Consider the following 18,424-nt stretch of genomic DNA (forward strand, 5'->3'; position numbering starts at 1 on the left):
ATTAATACCATATACCCGAAAAGGGAGGAGGGTGGGTGGAACTGTCTTTGAAACTTGGAGCTATGAGGACTGGAGCCAGCAAAAAGTTACTAGATCGTTTAAAATCACTATTACATCAAAAGTAATTTAGGCTGTGTAAGACTGAGGAAAGTTCAGATAGTATGTATGTTATGTAGAAGTTGAGCCATAGGATTGGACAGAGGTGGGAGGGCTGGCAAGCAAGAGAAAGAGTGAAAGAGACAGGAGGGAAGGGTTGTGGCTGTGGAAAGAGGTTTGCTGTATATTCATGTTTTGGGGCTGTAAACGAATGAGATCATAAGTGTTTTCAAGCAAGCAGCAGGAGCAAGGGGAAGACTTGAAGAAAAGAAGAAGGAAGAGAGACTCGAGACATGGAGCAAGCTAGCAAATTCCTTCTAGCTCTCTTGTTGGTTCTCCAGGGTAAGTTTTAAAGATGGAGATTAATTTTCTTTGTGTGTCCGTGCACGTACCTCTTTCTTCCTTTGGGAATGGTGTCATATGTAAACATGGTTTTTTCTGCATTCTTGTAGCTAGTTTGAGGGGTGTTCCATCTAATATACTTTGATGGATCCCTCCACTGGAATGAGAATATGTTTTGTGAGTTTTGCACTGCTGGGATGAAAAGTAAAATATGGCTTTGCTTGTATAGCATTATTGATTGGTTGGTCAGTTGGTTTTGGCTAAGAAGACCCTTAGCCACAATCTGGCTAAGAATTCAAGCTTAGCTTGAATTTATTTTAGCCACTTTTGATTTATTAGATCTATTTTTTCAATGACAGCATGAAACACAAACATTTATCAGTACGTCACATATGATAAACAAAAGCTTTATGTGCTATATGTCTCTCAGCCAGCATAGTCTTAAAAGCAGAGGAACAGAATCGTTAAGGAAAAGTTGGCAACATTATATTTGTGCAGCTGTTCTGCTGCCATCCTGAGAGTCTGGCTGGGAAAACATAGGACCTTACTTTTCTGTCAGAGATTTAGTGTGAATGTAATTCCTCTAGCCTCAGCTTTCTGTCTGCAAAATGGAGCTATCCACCAAGTACCCATGTACTGTATGAAGAAAGAGGTTTTGCCAAAATAAATACAAGTGTTGGTGAAAACAAGCAGCACATAGCAAAGGGGAGAGAGGAAGGGTTAAAATAATTTTTTGAAACAAGGTTCTTTAAGTATTAAATAATAGCAGCGGTAGACTAATCAAACTGAGTTTAGTTATGTAACTGGAGAGAGCTAATTTTAATTGGTTAGGTTGCTGTTTAATGATTAAGATCCTGAGGTTATCTGTGGTGTGTTGATTGTAACCAGGGTGAAATCTTACAGATTTTTTTTTTCCATTCTTGATGGTGGAAGAGCTACTCCAGAAAGATCTGGGAAGACAGGGTCTGCTAGTGCAAGCAGATATAAACTTTTGAGTATACTGAATTCCTCCTTAAGTAAACAAAGAATTTGGCATCATTAAAAAAACTGCTCATAACTTCTGCCTCCTCTGCAACACTGATCCAAAAAAAAAAAAAAAAGATTTTGCAGTCCTTGTTTTTAAGTCTTTTTCAAAGAGAGTCTGACTCAAGTAATCTCTAGTAAATTTAAAGGTTGGACTTGTAATGTGATTAGGGATTTGAATCTATTGTTAATCAACAAAAGCCTTTTATATTCAGCTGTAGAAGTTCTTTATGCTTTCTCCCTCCTTTCTACAACAAAATATTGTGTTTGTTGTTTTTAAAAAATGAAGTTTCATGATCATATCTAAAGCAAAGAGATCCTGGTTACAATCAACACACCACAAAATGTGCAGAAACAGCTGTTTCTGAATTATTTAAAAAATCCAGATCAACCCGATTGGACAGTTCAGTCTGAACGTCTGAATTAGTTCAGATTGATTTTCCAAATCAAGCGGGATTAGATCAATTGTCTGAATCATATCAATGATGCAAACCTGATTTCACCTGCTTCATGCAGACCTAGCTAAGAACTCCCTAAATGGTTAGGGGTCTCATATTTTCACTGATTTTAATCTGATCTAAGTCTTTTTTTTATCTGCAATTTTTAAAAACTTTTTTTACTTTTTCTTACGATTGGAAGGATCTCCCAAGACAGCTTGCATTTAAAAAAAAACCCTAAAGCACAGTTAAAACTGTTACTTTAACACCTTAGAGCATACATCGCTTGCACAGAGGAGAAATTAGAGTGCAATCTGACATTCTGGACAAGTGCCTGGAAATTGTCTAGATGGATCAGAAGTATCGTTCTGTTGCCTGGCAGGGCAAGTTGTCTGTTCCAGAGGCCTTTAGAAAGCTTCACGGATATAAATGTACTGTTCAGGTATTTCCATTGGCCTTCCAGGTGTGGGACAGAAAGTGAGATGGAGGCTACCTTGAGTCTGTGGAATCCAACCTTTATTTTTCCATAGTGCTGTACCTTAACTACATCAGTTGTAGTTTGTTGATAGGATTGTGTAGCATGGAATCCTGTCTCCAATAAGTTAGGAAGTAGGTCATGAAAGAAAGGGATTCCTTTTCTAAGCTGTCTCTGCACAGCAGGTGGAATTCTCAGGTAGACTGCCTATACAACTAGTGGTACTATTGCTCTAAAGCCCACAGAGCTGCAGACAAGAAGGTAGAAAGGTGGGTAACCTGATACCTTCCCAGTGGGAGTTGTAGACAAAAATAAAGGAGGCTGATCATTAAGATAAAAGCCAATCATTATAATAAAACCACTGAAGATTGTGCTGAAGCAATTTCCACTTTGTCCAGTTGTGTTTTATAAACATCTGAGCAAGTTTTTTTTAATCATTACATTTACAGTCATACACCAAAAAAACCCACACCGTTTGCTTTGATCTTCGACTAGTGTTAGCAATGCCAGCTGGTCCCAGGGCTGTCTGTTCCCTCCGTAGTTAAAACTGGCTAATGAGTGAACTTGGCACAATGAAAAAAAAAATCCCCAAATAGGGTTAAAGGGATCTGCGCAATTCTGAGCAACAGCACATCTGGTGAGTTTCCTGCTTTCTTTGGAAGAACAGCCAAACTCTTTTTTTTTAATGAACTTGTCAGCAGTTGAATCAATGTAATCCGCAAATATGTTCTTTACATTAAACTGGGATACAAAAATGGTGAGCTTTTTCCTCCCACAAATAGAGATAGCATGGAAAAGGCGTGTTCTGAGCTCCATCAGACTAATCTTGCTTAACAGAAGTGAGAGCTCTCCCTGTCTGAAAAATGTCCTCCCTGACATTCATAACAGCACCCATTTAGTGAATCTCTGAAGAAATCACTGGGGCCGATAGCCAATGAGAGCAAGAAATTCATGCTCTGGACACTGGAACTCCTCTTAGGATGGCCAGTTCTTCTCTTTCAAGGCATAAGGAAGGATTTGCATGATGTCCCCTTGCTCCCAGTCTTCAGGATGGAGACTTCAAGGATCAGGGTTCAGTGCCTTTTATAGCAACCAGACTGATGGACCATTTAGTTACACCCAGTGTTAGAGAAAGCACCGCGACAGATGGCTGTCCAGCTTCAGATTGGAGGCCTCCAGCACTGAGTCTGTTGCCTGTCTGGATTATTGGCCCCACCAGTTCTTGTCAAGTCTGCAACTTAGCCAGTGGGTAACAGTAGCAAGACAAGAAGGGAACTTGATTCCAATGCCAAGGTTGCAATTTGGCCTCTGTGGAACAGCCATGTAAGAGGGGAACTGTTATGTTTGCTGGCCCTGTCTTTGGAGCTCAGAGACCACCAATTATGAGAATTGGGTGGGGGGGAGATCTCCTTGCCTCTGGCAGGCCTTTTTTTGCTTCAGAATGGCCACTGCAGCAACTGTAAGGAAGCCACTTCAGTTTAGCTCAATAATGCCCAGTCAATGGGAAGGCCCTCTTTGAGTGGTCTCCTGTAATGGGGGATTACAGGAACCTTGCAGTAGGAAATCCTGTTCTTCAGATTGATAGCCCCACACACACATCTAGCCCCACTTCATCCTTTGGCTTTCTCTGAAATACATCTTCTGTCCTGTGTAGGAGTGACTGGCCCCTGACACTAAACACTTTCCTCTTTTTCCTCCCATTTTAGAAACTGCTGTTCATCCATATTCTGGTAAGTGAGAATAAGACTATATTTTTACACTTTTACATCTTTGGAAGAAGCGGCATGCATTCCATATGGCAACCTTGTCAGGTAGACTAGTCTCATTGCTGTCAAGTAGCAGAAGTAGATTTATTTATTTATGGATTTATTTAGAGATGACTGCTTACTGGAAGCTGCTGAGGGTTCCTCAGAATAATATTTTTTTTAAATTCATATAGATGTGCATCTCTTTGAAATGACCAAACTGCCTGTAACCTCAGGCCAAGAAGGGGTTTTCCCATAAGCCCCTTTTAACTGCAGGTGTCAGGAATTGAACCCGCGTCTCTGGTGTGCCTTCTACCATGGGCAATGAAGCCTTTGCATTTACTTCTTGGTCTGTTGTCCTGCACTTCCCTCCTTTAGCTAGAGGGAGCAGAGAGGCCAATCTCCTCCCTGACTTTCATTAGGTTTAAGATTCAAATGTAGATGGGTGCCTCTGTTTTCAGTTGAGGATGTCTCTTCTTATACAGCTCCTTCCCTTTCCTCTTGTTGCAGTCCCAGCAGATGCATCTAATCCCAAGAGCATGGTGGTATCCGTGGTAAACATCACCGCCGAGGCAGGCTCCCGGACGGTTCTGTCTTGCAAGAGCTTCCGGATGGTGTGGACTCAAGACAGTCTGAATGATCGCCAGCGGGTGGTTCATTGGGATCTGTACAGAAGCCAGCAGAATGCAGAGAGGCTGTGTGACATGTACTCTGCTGGGGACCAGCGGGTCTACCACTCGTACAACCAGGGCCGGATCTCCATGCCTGAAAACGCATTTATTGAAGGCAACTTTTCATTGGTGGTCCAAGGTAGCTGCTGCTTCCATGCACACATCCATTAATCTGCTCTTTCCAAAAGAGACATATGGGAATTCATTCATCAGCTGAAATGATTTCTCCTCCTGCTTTAAAAAAATGCAGTGCTATTTCTAAAAGGGCTATCATGACAACAAAATCAGTAACTATTTCTATAATATAGAATAATAAAAAATAAAAATGCAGCAGGGCGGGTGGCTCCCTTTCCAGATGCCAGGAGTGTCCACCTTAGGGGTATTTTTGCTTCCTCCTTTGGGATTTCCTTCCTCCAAATATGCCCACCGAACAGCCTCATTTCCACTGAAGGAAAATGTTGGCCTTAACTTTGGTACACACCAATGGGATCCTTACAAATGCTAGGCTTATTAATATATAATACTGAGATTAATTGTGGGTTTAAAAGGTAAAGACTTCCTTGAGTTGAGCTTGACTCTTAGTGACTACATGGACAGTGGCAGGTAATTTCCTTAGCCACAGTACAGAAGTGGTTTGCACTTGCTGTCAGCCACGAAGCTTCTCTTTTACTTCCCAATGTTGCCTATAGCCAGGATCTCTTAGTGGTGCACTGCCCAAGGGCCAACTAGATCCGACCTTGCTTATCTTTCTTCAAGTTCTGCCAGGGCTTGGCTGCCCAATTCACCAGCCTCACAATACAAAACAGCAGATTAGCCTGTTCGTTTGCTTGTTTCTTTATTCTGTATGGGAGATAGCTCTTTCCCTTCAAGTGCTTATTCTCTAAAATGGAGGGAGGGGAACAACAACTGAATGGCAGTTTGTAACCAGTAGGAAGGATTTCCTAATGTACCGCTATGGAAAGACTTTCGGGAGAGGTGGCAAGCTCCCCTCCCTTACAGATGTTTAAAATCAGATGCCCATTTGTTTTGAATACAGATAGAGGATTCCTGCGCTGATTGGGGGTTGGACTGAATGATCACTTAAGACTCATTGCAGTATTGATATCCATCCCACTTACCTTCTCCCTGTCATTCTAATATCTAGGTTTCTTATCTCCTTCTCCTTCTCCTTTTTCCTTCCAATCAAGATGTTGCCGAGAGCGACCAAGGCATTTACTCCTGTAACCTCCACCACCATTATTGTCATCTGTACGAGACAGTGCAGCTGCAGCTTGATGTCACTGAAGAAGGTCAGCAGTTTGGGGGGAAACCTCCCGAGTTTCAGCAACAGGAATGTGCATGCACGTGGCTTGTTTGTGCAACTTTATTTTTTGCTCCCCTTCAGTGTTTCTCAATCATCATCAAATCATGCAGCTTTGTTTGAAGCAGTTTTGGAAAGGGCCTTTCTACTGTACAGTGTGGAGCAAATGAGAAGTCTCGGGAGTTGTAATTTAGATGTTTGTGGCCAATGAAGCATTTCCCGTCACAAGGCTGCAGAGAAAAGGCCTGGAGAACTAAGATATGCTTTTGTTAGTGGATAAAATGGGAATTGCAATTTTTTTGGAAGAAAACTTCCCCCCCCCCTTCACTCTCTAAGGACAAATAATCTTGCTCTGATTGAGAAAGTAGAAATTTATACAGTAAATGCTTGCGCTGACCCCATCATTATGCTCTTAGGGATCCTTGCTGGATTTTTTTTCTTTCCCTTGTTTTCCTGCCTTGTGTGCCAACTCTCAGCACAATGCATCTTGATGTAGATATAGGAGGCCAATGCAATCTCTTTGGCTTGATCCAGGAGAACTCTTAGGTTTTGTGTTCTTAATTAGATTTTCTCTAAAGATTCTTACCAGGCAATGCCATTTGTAGGGTTTCTTGTTTTTTTTTTGTAAAAACCCTTTTCCCCATCTACCCATCACACAAAAAATTGAGGACACTTTTTAAGAACTTTCCAAGAGCTTCAATACAGTATTCTTTTATTTCTTCCACAAGGAAACAAACGTTTGGAAAAATCCTCTTTTGGAAAGGCAGGAAACAATTTGGCAGTTTATATACCCTATACTGGGGGTAGGAGGGATCTCATTAGAAGGATAGTTGCTGTAAACTTTATTGTCCTTGTACCTCGAAATGACAGTGTCCAGGAAATGAAATCTGTAACGACAAGCCTGTGAGAGAGGTTCAGCTGAGAGTCACGAGCAACAGACTCATGAGCTACATGGCTGAAGTGGGTTCAGAACTTGATTTTTTAAAATTTGGTACACTGGAGTTAGGTTTTGCAGTTCGTTCTAAGTTGTGACACACCATGTGTGCAGTCCCTCTGTTCTTCTGTGCAAAGCAAAAAAACAAACGAAAAAAACAAAGCACTTGAGCACCATCTGTTTTTTGTCTAGTGTAGCCAGTGATGGGGACCAAGATACCGCTTAATGGGTAACTTGGCTTGGGTTGCTGATGTCTAAAGCTGCTTCGGAATGTCTAGTATCTTGACTCCCACATCCTTCACACAATCAGTGGAGAGAGTTGGAAAGCCATGCTGGATCTAGGTTTTGTAAGGACCGAACAAATCTGTTCTGCCTTTGTACTGGTTTCTGCACCCTCCCTGACACCTGATTATAGAAAATGTACTCTGAATGCCATGGGCCTGTAGGGCTCTCTTGCTCTCCTCCAAGAGAATTGCCCTTTGGGGGGAACTGTGTATGAAATGGCACCCCTGGAAGCAAATTTATTCTTCTCTCTCGTGTGTGGTTTCTACAGCTGATGAAGTCCAGAGGTACTGGGATGGGGAGAAAGTGGTGATTGTTGCCCTGAAAGGGAGTGCGGTGACATTTCCTTGCATCAACCGGAACCAGGTTTGGACTGGACGAGATGAGGAGGAGGATCAGCAAGTAGTCCACTGGGACAGGCAGCCCCCAGGAGTGCCTCACGACCGGGCGGATCGGCTCATTGACCTGTACGCCTCTGGGGAGGGCCGTTTGTACGGGCCTCTCTTCCTCCAGCAAAAGATGAACATCACCGACAAGGCCTTTGCCCTGGGCGACTTCTCACTGAGAATCTCTGCTCTGGAGGCTGCAGATGAAGGCATCTATTCCTGTCACCTGCACCACCACTACTGTGGCCTCCACGAACGTAGGATCTTCCAGGTCTCGGTGGTGGAGCCAGAACTGAAAAAAAAAGTGGTGGTGAATCTCACGCGCCCCAACCCCCCAGCAGCAGGTAAGCAATTACAGCATGAAGAGAATAATTAATGTCTAAAAAGGGATGGGCTCCCTCATCCAAAAAGCACTTCTAACTTCCAGGAACTGTCTACACGTTACAATGCAAGGACTGATGTGAAAAATCTTTGTAGCTGCTAATTCCAAGTCCTTTTGGAAAAAAAATGTTTTAGGGCAGATTTTTAATTGAGGTAGTGGCCAATTTTACTGCATTGTACATTTCCTGCCTCTGAACCAAGCTTTTCCATCTTTTTATTCAATCAGCGCATAGGGGGAAAAACCTGCAACTTTAATCAATGAACAAATGCCTCACAAACAGAAGAAAAGAACAAACCTGCCAGGCATAGTTCTATGTTTATTAACAATCTAAAATATTTATTGCTTGTTTAATATTTATTAGCTGCTTAATAACATCCCTAACAGCGCCGCAATGAACTCTTTAATGGCCCAGTACTGCTAGGTTTAGAACTTCCAGGGCTGCAGAGAACTATAGAATGAAGGGGATGCTAAGAAAATCTCATGGCCTACTATATGGCAGATTTTTCTGACTCAGCTCCTGAATGGTTCAGGGTAACTCCCATTGGGACAAGGGGACAGGAACAATGGGACAGGTCCTAGCTGGGGCAAAGCTGCTATGGCAGCAGCAGTCTTGTAGAGTGGGGTGCACTACTCTTTCTGGGCCCCAGGCACATGTCTTGTTGAGGGCTGCAATCAGAAAAGTAACACAGCTCAGAGGATCACTCTAAGGCATTTCCCCTTCCAATATATATACAGTATATTCAATTATAGACTGATAATGCCTTTTGGTGGCTTCTGGAGGTCATATTTTAGAGTTTGAGGGAAGGCAGATGACCTTGGACCTCAGCCTGGTTTTAAGGGGACAAGTCACAAGTCTGACAATCTGGTTGTCATTTGCAAATGAGAAAGCAGAGGAATTGTTTGACCCAGTTTCTGAGTTGCTCCACCCACCAGTCTTCTACTCATTGCAGCTGCAATCAGGAAATTGGTCCCAGATCCCCAAGAACTTCTTTCTATCCTGTGCAAACTATCAGATTTTGGCTAACTCAGACTTCCATTGGAAAATCCATTCAAGGGAAACTCCTGAATCAAAGCAAGCTAGCTTGCTTGCTTTCCCTCCCTCCCTGCAGCCTTTCCCCCAATTCTGGGTTCTTCCTTATATTTACAAGGATCTTTGTTTATTTAGCAGCAGGAGAGGTTCAGCTGGTCCCTTCAACCATTGGAAACCAAAAGAAACTCCTGGAGGGATTCAGCTTTTTGTTTTAAAGAGGAGAGCTAGAAGCTTCTCCTTGGATCTTTTAATGCCAGGCATAGTTCCAAGGTTTGGAACCCTTTCCTAGACAGGAAATTTTATTCTGCTTACAAGATCAACATGGCCTATTTATTTTTACTCCGCCTTCCCTCAGATCTGGTGTTAACCCTTTGAGGCTCTGGTCCTAAGTACAGGATCAGTCAGATTCCAATTCTTCTTTTTCAGTCAGAATTTTGGTGTGGACGAACAGTTGGTATTATCATTGTCATGCCCTCTTTAAATACATGTGGCAGTTTGTTCCTTGGATTTTGCTGACTGTTGCTTCTCCTCTAATAGCCCTCTCCCACTGGGGTTGCTCAGCAATGGTTTCTCAGAGATAGAATTGCTCTGTACGTGGAGGTTCTATTACAGATCCTTGAGGTTTTAAGAATTGCTATCTGAAGGGCTTCTAACCTAGCATCTTCTTTCTCATACTAGTCAACCAGATAATGGCAATGTTTTCTCTTGCAGTTTTTTCTGAATGCTAATGGCATAACCAATTCTCTGCATGGATGTGTCTATAACTGTTGTAACGGCAGTCACTGAGAGAATCTTCCTCCATGTTAACTGTGCCACAAGTGAGCCGGTTTCCTTTTCTGTGTCCTGAATATCATAGAAAGCAGACTGTCAGTCAGTCCAAACTGATCTCCAGGACAATTATTTTCAAAATAGATAGGATTATACTGCCAAGCACAATGTGCGCAGTTCAAGGGTCTACCGACTGAAAGAATCACATGACATCAGTATCAGCTGATGTAAGCAGTGACAGAAAACTCTGCAAAATGAAAGCATTTCCATTTCTCTTTCTGCTGGAAGTGAGGGTCATCCCTAGACTCTGCTCCTGCTCCCCATAGACCATATTCCCCACCATGTCAAAGAAGAAGGGCCGGGAATGATGACAGTGAAGTCCAACTCATCTAGACAGCACCAGGTTATGTACTTACATGAAGAAACAAAATAAAAAAGGTACATGGCATCGCTTTGGATGGATCACTTGGTGGGAAATGCTCGAAAGATGGTAGGAAGCTGCTCTTCACATGTAGTTCAATCAACATGTACAAGTTTTTGCCATAAGTTATGGACCAGCTTCGCCCCTACAAATGTTGTCAGTGTACTGATAGCTGAACTAGGATCTCCCCTTGGGCCAGGCTACTCACCAGCGAAAGTCTTCTATGTCTCATGTTTAATTTCAGCCACTTAGCCTCTCTGGTTCTCCAGAAGGTTGTTTGAAGCTTAACACTGTTCTGTCTTCTTGATGTCCAGTGCTGAAAATTTCCTCCCACTTAACTGGTCACAAGCTATATGTGTGCATTGGAGACTCAAGAAAAATGTGCCAACACGTTTCAAGGAAGAAAATACCATTGCGTGGTGAAGTGTCAGGTTCTATTTTCATTAGAAACGTTTGTAATCAGTTTTCTCCCAATGTTCGGCTATGTCGTGTTCTGTCCCTGAGGCTTCTCCAGTTACTTAAAAAGGAGTTTTCCTGCCCTTCTCTGAGATCTTCTGGGGAATCTTGGAGAACAGGGAGGCATTGATGTTCCCACTGTCATGCTACAAATGTGGTGATTTGACTTGTATTCAAGTCTCAGCTTCCTGCCTCCTACTCCTTTCTGTTCTCCATTGTGGGGATATCTATATCTCCATTCAATTTTGCCTTTTTTTTTTTTCTCCGCATGCTAACCAGGACTGACTTAGACCTGTTCCTTAACAGTAAAACACATTCATTGCTAGGCACAGAAATAGTATGAGAGGCAGCTGTGGATTAGGAGAATGACTGCTAATTCTCAGAAACACAGCTAATTCCCTAAAGTTTTTTTCCCCTCATTCATTCCATATATCCAAACTTACTTCTCTTTCCTCATGGTAAAACAGAATAAATCCAATGCAGTCCTTGTCTGCATTTGTATAACCCTGTGACTCTTGCAAACAAGTATTTCTCCAAACGTCTCTTTTAAAACACACACACACACACATACACACAATTGGCTTCATGAAGTGCATTTCACACTGGTGACTTGCTCTCACTTTTCCTTCTCTGCTTCAATGTAAAGAACTGCTACACCCTGCATTGCAATGGATTCCTGGCTTAAAATCTGGATTTTCTGGGGGGGAGGGGTGTGCGCGCAAATCTCTGGTTTGATTTTGTGTTATCTCAACTCATTCTTTTGGTATCAACATTCTTCTGTGACTATACTGAGCTAGGCAGTTTGACAGCATAAAGCAGTGGCGAGCGTTGGACTGAAGAATCTGAGAAGGTGCGGGGTAGTGATCTATTCTTTGACCTCAAAATGGCAGAAAGAGCAGAAGGGACAACTGCTCATTTCTTTGAGATCTTTGTTTCTAGCCATCACCTTGGCAGCCTCACCTTGGTGTGAAAGGGTGCTAGACATGGAGGATACCAACTGAGGAAGTGGCTGCTAAAAGCAAGCATGTGGAAGAGCTTTCGCTTAAAAATCCTTGAAAGGAATGTTTAAATGTTGTTGGGGTAGCTCAGGGGTAGAACCCCTACTTTCCTACTGACTGAATCCGGGATCTTCCCTGTGAAAGGAACAATCCTTTTCTGTCTCGAATCAAAATGGTTGGTTGGTAGCCAGGGTGGAGAAGATAACCATCAGGCAACTTCTATTTTAACCAGTACCCTTTTGTGGGGAGTCCCATGCAGTATCAGGACAGTTTTTCTCTTTCTCCTGTAATACTGATTGGAAGGAGAGCTGGGACAGACCAAAAAGGGAAGTGCTTCAGACTGACACACTATGTAACTGATAGCTGGAACTCCCTGCCACAGGAAGGCAATACCTGGAGCTCTCTGCTACCCTAGGTCCTGCTCCAAAGAGGGTCGATAGGTCAGTGGAGAAGGAGAATCTGTCAGTCATGGTTCATTAGTCATGACATCGAAATACAACCTCCACATTCAGAAGCATTGTATCTGAATACCACAATGTGAAAGAAGTGTTGCTTTTATGTTCTGCTTGTGGGATCTGGTTTGGGACTAACTTTAAGTGAAGTTTCCTTTTTCTCAGCTTCAACCTCATATCCAAGGAGAGCTGTGAATCAACCCACTGACTTTTTATCTTTCTCTACCACCCAGATCCTAATGCAGGCCGGAACCACAATGTGATCAATGTTATCATCCCCGAGAGCCGGGCCCATTTCTTCCACCAGCTGGGCTATGTCCTGGCCACCCTCTTGCTCTTCATCCTGCTCCTGATTCTGGTGATTCTCGTGACTCGACAGCACCGGAGGAGAGGTGAGCAAAGGCATCTGTTACTCCGTCTTCATTACTCCGACAGTGGCTTCCTCCTCATTTTTAAGGTCCCCATCTCTCTCCTGGAAAGACAGAACTGTGGTCCTGCACTTTTAAACTGTGGAATACCATCTCCCACTGCTAGGGCTTAAGGGAGTTTTAACTGCCCTTAAGTTAACTTTTGTGCTTAGAATTAAGGCAGCCACCATTCTGTCCTTGGTTGGTCCAGGGGATCCATGGGTTACATGTGAACCTGGGACAGTGAGTTCAGCTAGACACTACATGGAAAAACTGGGTTTGAAGAAATTCTGGATAGGAGCACCGGGTGACATCCATATAGTTAAGATACTTGAGAATCGAGTGGAGTTTGCTCCATTCCATTTGCCTGAATTATAAGTCAAGCACGGAAGAAACAGTTGCAGATGGGTTTGTTTTCAGGAATTCATTTTGATCATCCCTCATCTGGGGAGGGGGTGTGAATTTCTTTTTTTAAAGACTCTCTTGGTGGCTGCCTCTATGCAGTTAATGTTTTATTTTCCCAGAATCCTCAGAAGCAGCATCGTTCAGCACTTTTTGATAAAAAGTAACATGATGTTTGCCATTACCCTTTTCTCCCCAGGAAGCCCAAGAGACCACAATGCCTTACAATACTGGGAAAATAAAATGGCAGCTGCCAAGAAAAAATTGCCACAAAAAGTATCTTCTGTTGCCACAGGCAGTGGCAAAAGTAAAAATTCAAATAACCTACTTCACTATGGCCTAATTTGGACATGAATGTACTTCCCTCAATGCAGCCCCATCCTTTTATCTTCTCAATTCTAACATGAGGACTATTTCCATGGTGTATGGCTTGATTGTGCCATGGTTATTTAACTGTGCTGGAAAATATCTCCCCGGATGTGTGTGAATATCTGTTTCTTACTCTATTTTTAGGTTTTCAATACAACGTGAAAAAATATGATGGGTAAGTAGACTTGTATTCCTTGTGCCCATAGATACGATGTAGTCCTAGAGGGCCAGCAGTTGGACCCTTTTCTCAAAATAGCTATAGTGAGATCTGGAAATCTTCTGTACCCCAGCCACCATCCAATTTATGGGTGCTATTCAGATATCTTTAGTTATTGGCTGTATAAAATGTCCCCACTCTGTGTCCTTTGTATCTACACATTGATAGAATCAGTAATTGGGAAACATATCCAAGAAAGCATAGATTGCTGTTGTGCTATGCTGGTAATTAATAATAATAATAACATTTGAACAATACAATTATAATTTTGCATTTGTTTTTCCAGGAAAGAACTGACTCTCAGGGAGATTCCATTTGATGCAACAAATTTGTCCAACTACAAAAGTGAGGACATTAAATTGGGTAAGTTGTGCAGGATGAAGGATTTGGGGAGGGGGTGCTTTCACATGTGCCATATCCACATACTGACCTACGCCATGCTGCAGTTTGTTTGATTTGGCATTAACAAACTGTGTGAACAAACCATTGTATTGTGCAAACCCTGCTTTATGGCTTAGCATGCAACACATAACCAGCTGTAATTTCCTCAACAAATTGTAGTTAAGCCAGCCAAAATGTCCACTTGATATATGAATTCACTGTAGGTGTGTCTTCACCCTGAAGCTTTAAACATACAGTGGCTTCTTCAGTCCCATATAATCATCAATCTACATGATCGCTTAATTTTAACATGAAAGTGGATTGTCCCCTTTTTCTAAATCACACTGTTTTTGAACCAATTTCTCTCCCTGCAGATTACAAAAACAATATCACGAAGGAGAAAGCTGAACAAAATAGGTTTCTTCCAGCTAAGAATATTGACTTAGATAAAGGTGAGTGAGAAGCAAAAATAAAAGAGTGATTCTTCCCCCCTCCCTTTAAACGTCCCATTGTCTTACTGCTGGGAGAAGGTGTGTCACCCTCCAGTGTTAGCAGGGAGAGGGATACTTGGAGACTGCTTGATGAAACTCAGCCTTGCAAAGCTGGTCCTCCCCACAGTCTTTCATTAGCTCACCACAACTGACTGCCAAGGGGCTTATTACAAGCTGTTCACTGTGGGTGAGTCACTCTTTCCATCCAGGAAAGGCCAATGGGACAGGATTCCAACATGCCAACATTATCCTTTTCGGACCAGAGTTGGCTCTGTTTGCTCCAGGGCCAAGAAGTCTTTCTGCTGCTTCACAATCCCCTTTGCGATGCCAGACCTTATGCCCTAATTTTCGACCTTGGATTGCATTCTAAGCAAATCCGTACTTCAGCTTTTAAAAAGGGTCTCTGTTCCATGAAAACAGTAGTTTGGTGCTGAACTTCAACTCCTGAACAAGCCTGGCCAGTGGTAAAAGATGATGGGGGTTGAAGTCTAGTACATTGATTGTCAGGCATTGTCCGTACCTCTTCTTAGACTGCTACAGTAATTCACGGCATGGTTCTCCTCCAGCACCTTTCACGTGAGAATGCTTGAAGACCCCCTCCCCCCCCACACACAATCTGATGCACTGGATGACAAACCCCATTGTCCAGTGGGAGATTTAATCCAGTGCATTGGGAAAAGCCATTTTGAATGACTGGATCAGACCTCATACCTAGAACCATGTTCCTCTAAACACTGAGTCTAATATGTGACACCCTGCCATATCTGGCAAGCAAACTGGGTACCCTTTCATGGCTTTTAATTTGATCTTGTGAACCTCCATCCAGCTGGGGTTTTAAATTAAAAATAACATAATGTTAGATTCTACACTGTGCTTTGCCTGTCATTTTTCAAAGAGGGGTCAGAGAAAGTAGCGAATGAATAGCACATAAACGTGTGGAATTCTGGCTTGAAATTCTGTCTTGCCTAAAGTTTAACCCCACCTTTAATCCTAGATTTCTTTCCTTCTCTTTCTTTTCAGAATTCAGGAAAGACTACCATAAATGAAAACAGCGACTCAAAGCTACTGGCTGGACCAGAAGCTCCCTTAAGAATTTAAAAGTACAAAACAACTTTGTTTTCCTTTTTTTGAATGTCATCCTTCCAGTTACCAAGACATTTCTATAGATTTTTTTTACATCCTTGGGACTATGAAAGCATACAAGACACGTAAGCTGTAATCCTATACACACTCATTTAATAAGGTTTACTACCACGTAAACAAGTACAGGGCTGCCCTGTAAAACTCCCTCTTTATTATCTTATAATATATTATTTTTTTTAGGGAGGGTGCAGGTCAACTTTCTTTGTTCCTTTGTCTTGTGAAATTGCTTATTCCTTTCCCCTTGGGATTTTTTCCCCTTTCTTTAAATAATTTGGTTTCAGTTGCATTGATGGTTTGAGTTTTTTTTTTAATTGCTTAAAAATAAGCTGAAAAAGTAGATGCTTGGCTTGCTGTTAAACACAAAGCAGAGAGCATATTTTTTTTCTGGCACCAACATTTAAAATATGGAGTTAGGAAAGAGAGAAAGAGGGGACCTTTCCCCACAACTGAGTTAATGTGCTATCCATGTATCCTTGAATCAGGAGAAAACAGTATTTCCCTTATTTGCTGCCCCCACTGCCAATCCTTCTGCTTCTCTTGCCTCTCTTCCTAGTCACTGCCTTCCAAGATAATGAGTAACAAAACCTAACAGATTTTACACTCCATGAGACTGCCATTTGATGGTGCCAGCATAAGGAGGAAAGAACTACATTAAAATGCATATAGTTCAGGACAGCTAAGCCTGTTGCTTATGGCTTGGGGCTGAGATGAAGCCAGTGTCAAGGGGACAAGGAGGAAATTGCTGTTATCAAGGAATTACTATACCATGGTAAAGCATAAGTGATGAAAGGCCCAGAGAGAGAGACTGACAATCACAAGTTGGACCAGATTCTTAGTTTTGGGGACATGCTGACATTTGTACCCTGCAGAACTCTTCATCAGAAGGTTTGAGTTAGGAGTCTGAACCGGTCCAATCCCATTTGGTCTTCTCTTGGAAGTAAATTCTGCTTAAGGAGTATATCTGTGGCAATCCCTGGAGTCTGAACCAGCAATAAAATGGCTTAGATGAACTTGCCGTTCTGGGGTGGCCTTCCTGCATTGTTGAAGCAAGAAGAATGACCTCTGTTGGATCCAAAGCTTCTACCTATACCTCCTCTTCCAGGCCTTCCTGACTCCAGTTATCTGAATCCACTGTTGGAGAATGCCTGTGTCCTGACCAGTATTTGGCTCAGAAACAACAAGGTCTTGAAAGGAAATCAGAATTCTTGTATGGAAGACTTCTTTTGGAAGCCCACTGCAACTCTTTCATGGCTCTGTTCCTCCCAATTTTCTTTTGCCTTCGTTTGATTATGACAGATGGTCATCTGCCTCCTGCTGCATAAAGGAGCCAAAATGGGGGTTCTTTGGTTGGTTGTAGTCCAAACACATCCAAATATACCTTGGGCATTGCAAGATATGAAATGAGAGGCTGTATACTGATTGAGTACAAGATTGAGTACCTATAGGATCTCCCAGGATGGGGGTCTTCAGACAGAAGGAGAGTGCCTTGATTCTAGATTTCCATCACTCAGCAGGGGAATGGAACAATTGATCTCTGATGTCCCTCCAACTCAATGATTCCTCAGTATTCATATGTATTTGTTGTTGTTTAGTCGTTAAGTCGTGTCCGACTCTTCGTGACCCCATGAACCATATTGCGCCAGGCCTTCCTGTCCTATTCATATGTATATGTAGTGTGAAAACACATTCATTCCCATGCCTATATTTAACCTCTACTGAACTGGGGGAAAGGACACAACTTTTGAATGTCAGTTCAAGCTGTTCACAGTAAAGATGTGCAGAAAAGTCCAAAATGGGAGGAGCCCATAAAACAGGGGCTATTAGCAAAAAATTGGGACTGGGTCTGATCAGTATGTGTGCCTGGAATGTTCTTCCCAGTCTCCTATGAAATCATGGTGATCTTTCAGGGTTAGAAGGCATGGTGAGAAGAACTCTTTAGGAAGTATTGCTAACAACAACTACCTGATTTGGCTAATAAAATGCTAAACAAACTCACTGATGTTTGGACAAGATTTTTGGTTGCAGGGAATTTAACAGATGAGAGGTTTTGTGTGTATCTTGTGCTTGTTATGGCCTGTTTTAAGCATTTCGTGCTGTCCAAAATTTGGAATGGAGTCACTTGGCCAGCTGATCTCTGCCACGTTAATATTTTTCTTTCAACTCATCCTGGCTTCAAAACTGCTTAAAGGAGACGGGAAAAAGGAAAAGGATTGCTGTTATTTCTGCACAAGATTTAGATACTTCTTTTAAAAAGTGGTAACTTCTATACTGTTACATTTTGTGTTCTTCAACTAATTTGTCTACCAAGTAAAACCCCTTGGTAACCTTTCCAGGTTGTAGAGGATTCTGACAGCATTTTCATATGTATCCTATGCATCAGTGTATCTGAATATGTACTGTTAATGTCAATAGGGAAATGACTCTGAGAGCACAGTTTGAGAGCCACCATTTTGCCAGTTCCTGAAAACTTGCCATATTCTCCCACAGAGAGTTTCAGTGCATAATGCTGGTTAACTCCTTTGTCCAGATTCAAACAGGTAGTTTTCAGCAGGCTCCAGATCAGCAAAATGAAGACAATTGTGTTGACCTCTCCTACAGAATTGTGGTTTCAGTGTTTCAACAGAAGCTTGACATTGCAGAAACTTTCTTGCATTGAGAATCAGCTCATAAAATAGAGTTCTTTAAGTGCTCTGAGAAAAAGCTGTACAAAGAGGCATAATGAAATCAAGCTATTAGCCCGAGATTAAATTTGTCAGCTTTTAAAACATCAGCTCTACAAAGTGCCATTTGTCCAGCAAACCTATGGAACTCTTGTA

The 18,424-nt window shown here is 42.2% G+C and overlaps 1 protein-coding gene across 1 annotated transcript; it reads left to right on the top strand.

The window, feature by feature from the left end:
• MXRA8 (matrix remodeling associated 8) lies at nucleotides 1-17,187 on the top strand. The gene is made up of 10 exons (XM_007438454.4): nucleotides 1-438; nucleotides 4,080-4,103; nucleotides 4,629-4,928; nucleotides 5,977-6,078; nucleotides 7,577-8,035; nucleotides 12,432-12,590; nucleotides 13,521-13,551; nucleotides 13,880-13,956; nucleotides 14,349-14,426; nucleotides 15,486-17,187. The coding sequence occupies exons 1-10, from the start codon at nucleotides 390-392 to the stop codon at nucleotides 15,509-15,511; spliced, it is 1,305 nt and encodes a 434-aa protein (XP_007438516.1). The 5' UTR covers nucleotides 1-389; the 3' UTR covers nucleotides 15,512-17,187.
• Nucleotides 17,188-18,424: the final 1,237 nt, after the last annotated feature.

The sequence above is a fragment of the Python bivittatus genome, unplaced genomic scaffold (genome assembly GCF_059951505.1).
Source record: "Python bivittatus isolate LINGU-HERP-01145 unplaced genomic scaffold, Pbiv_v1 ctg000090_np1212, whole genome shotgun sequence".
Classification (NCBI taxonomy): Eukaryota; Metazoa; Chordata; class Lepidosauria; order Squamata; family Pythonidae; genus Python; species Python bivittatus.

Excerpts from the sequence above, each read along its gene's own strand:
- MXRA8 (XM_007438454.4), top strand. The coding sequence starts at position 390 with ATGGAGCAAGCTAGCAAATTCCTTCTAGCTCTCTTGTTGGTTCTCCAG. Across the intron at positions 439-4,079 it reads TCTCTTGTTGGTTCTCCAGG|AAACTGCTGTTCATCCATAT; the intron begins GTAAGTTTTAAA and ends CTCCCATTTTAG. Across the intron at positions 4,929-5,976 it reads CTTTTCATTGGTGGTCCAAG|ATGTTGCCGAGAGCGACCAA; the intron begins GTAGCTGCTGCT and ends CTTCCAATCAAG.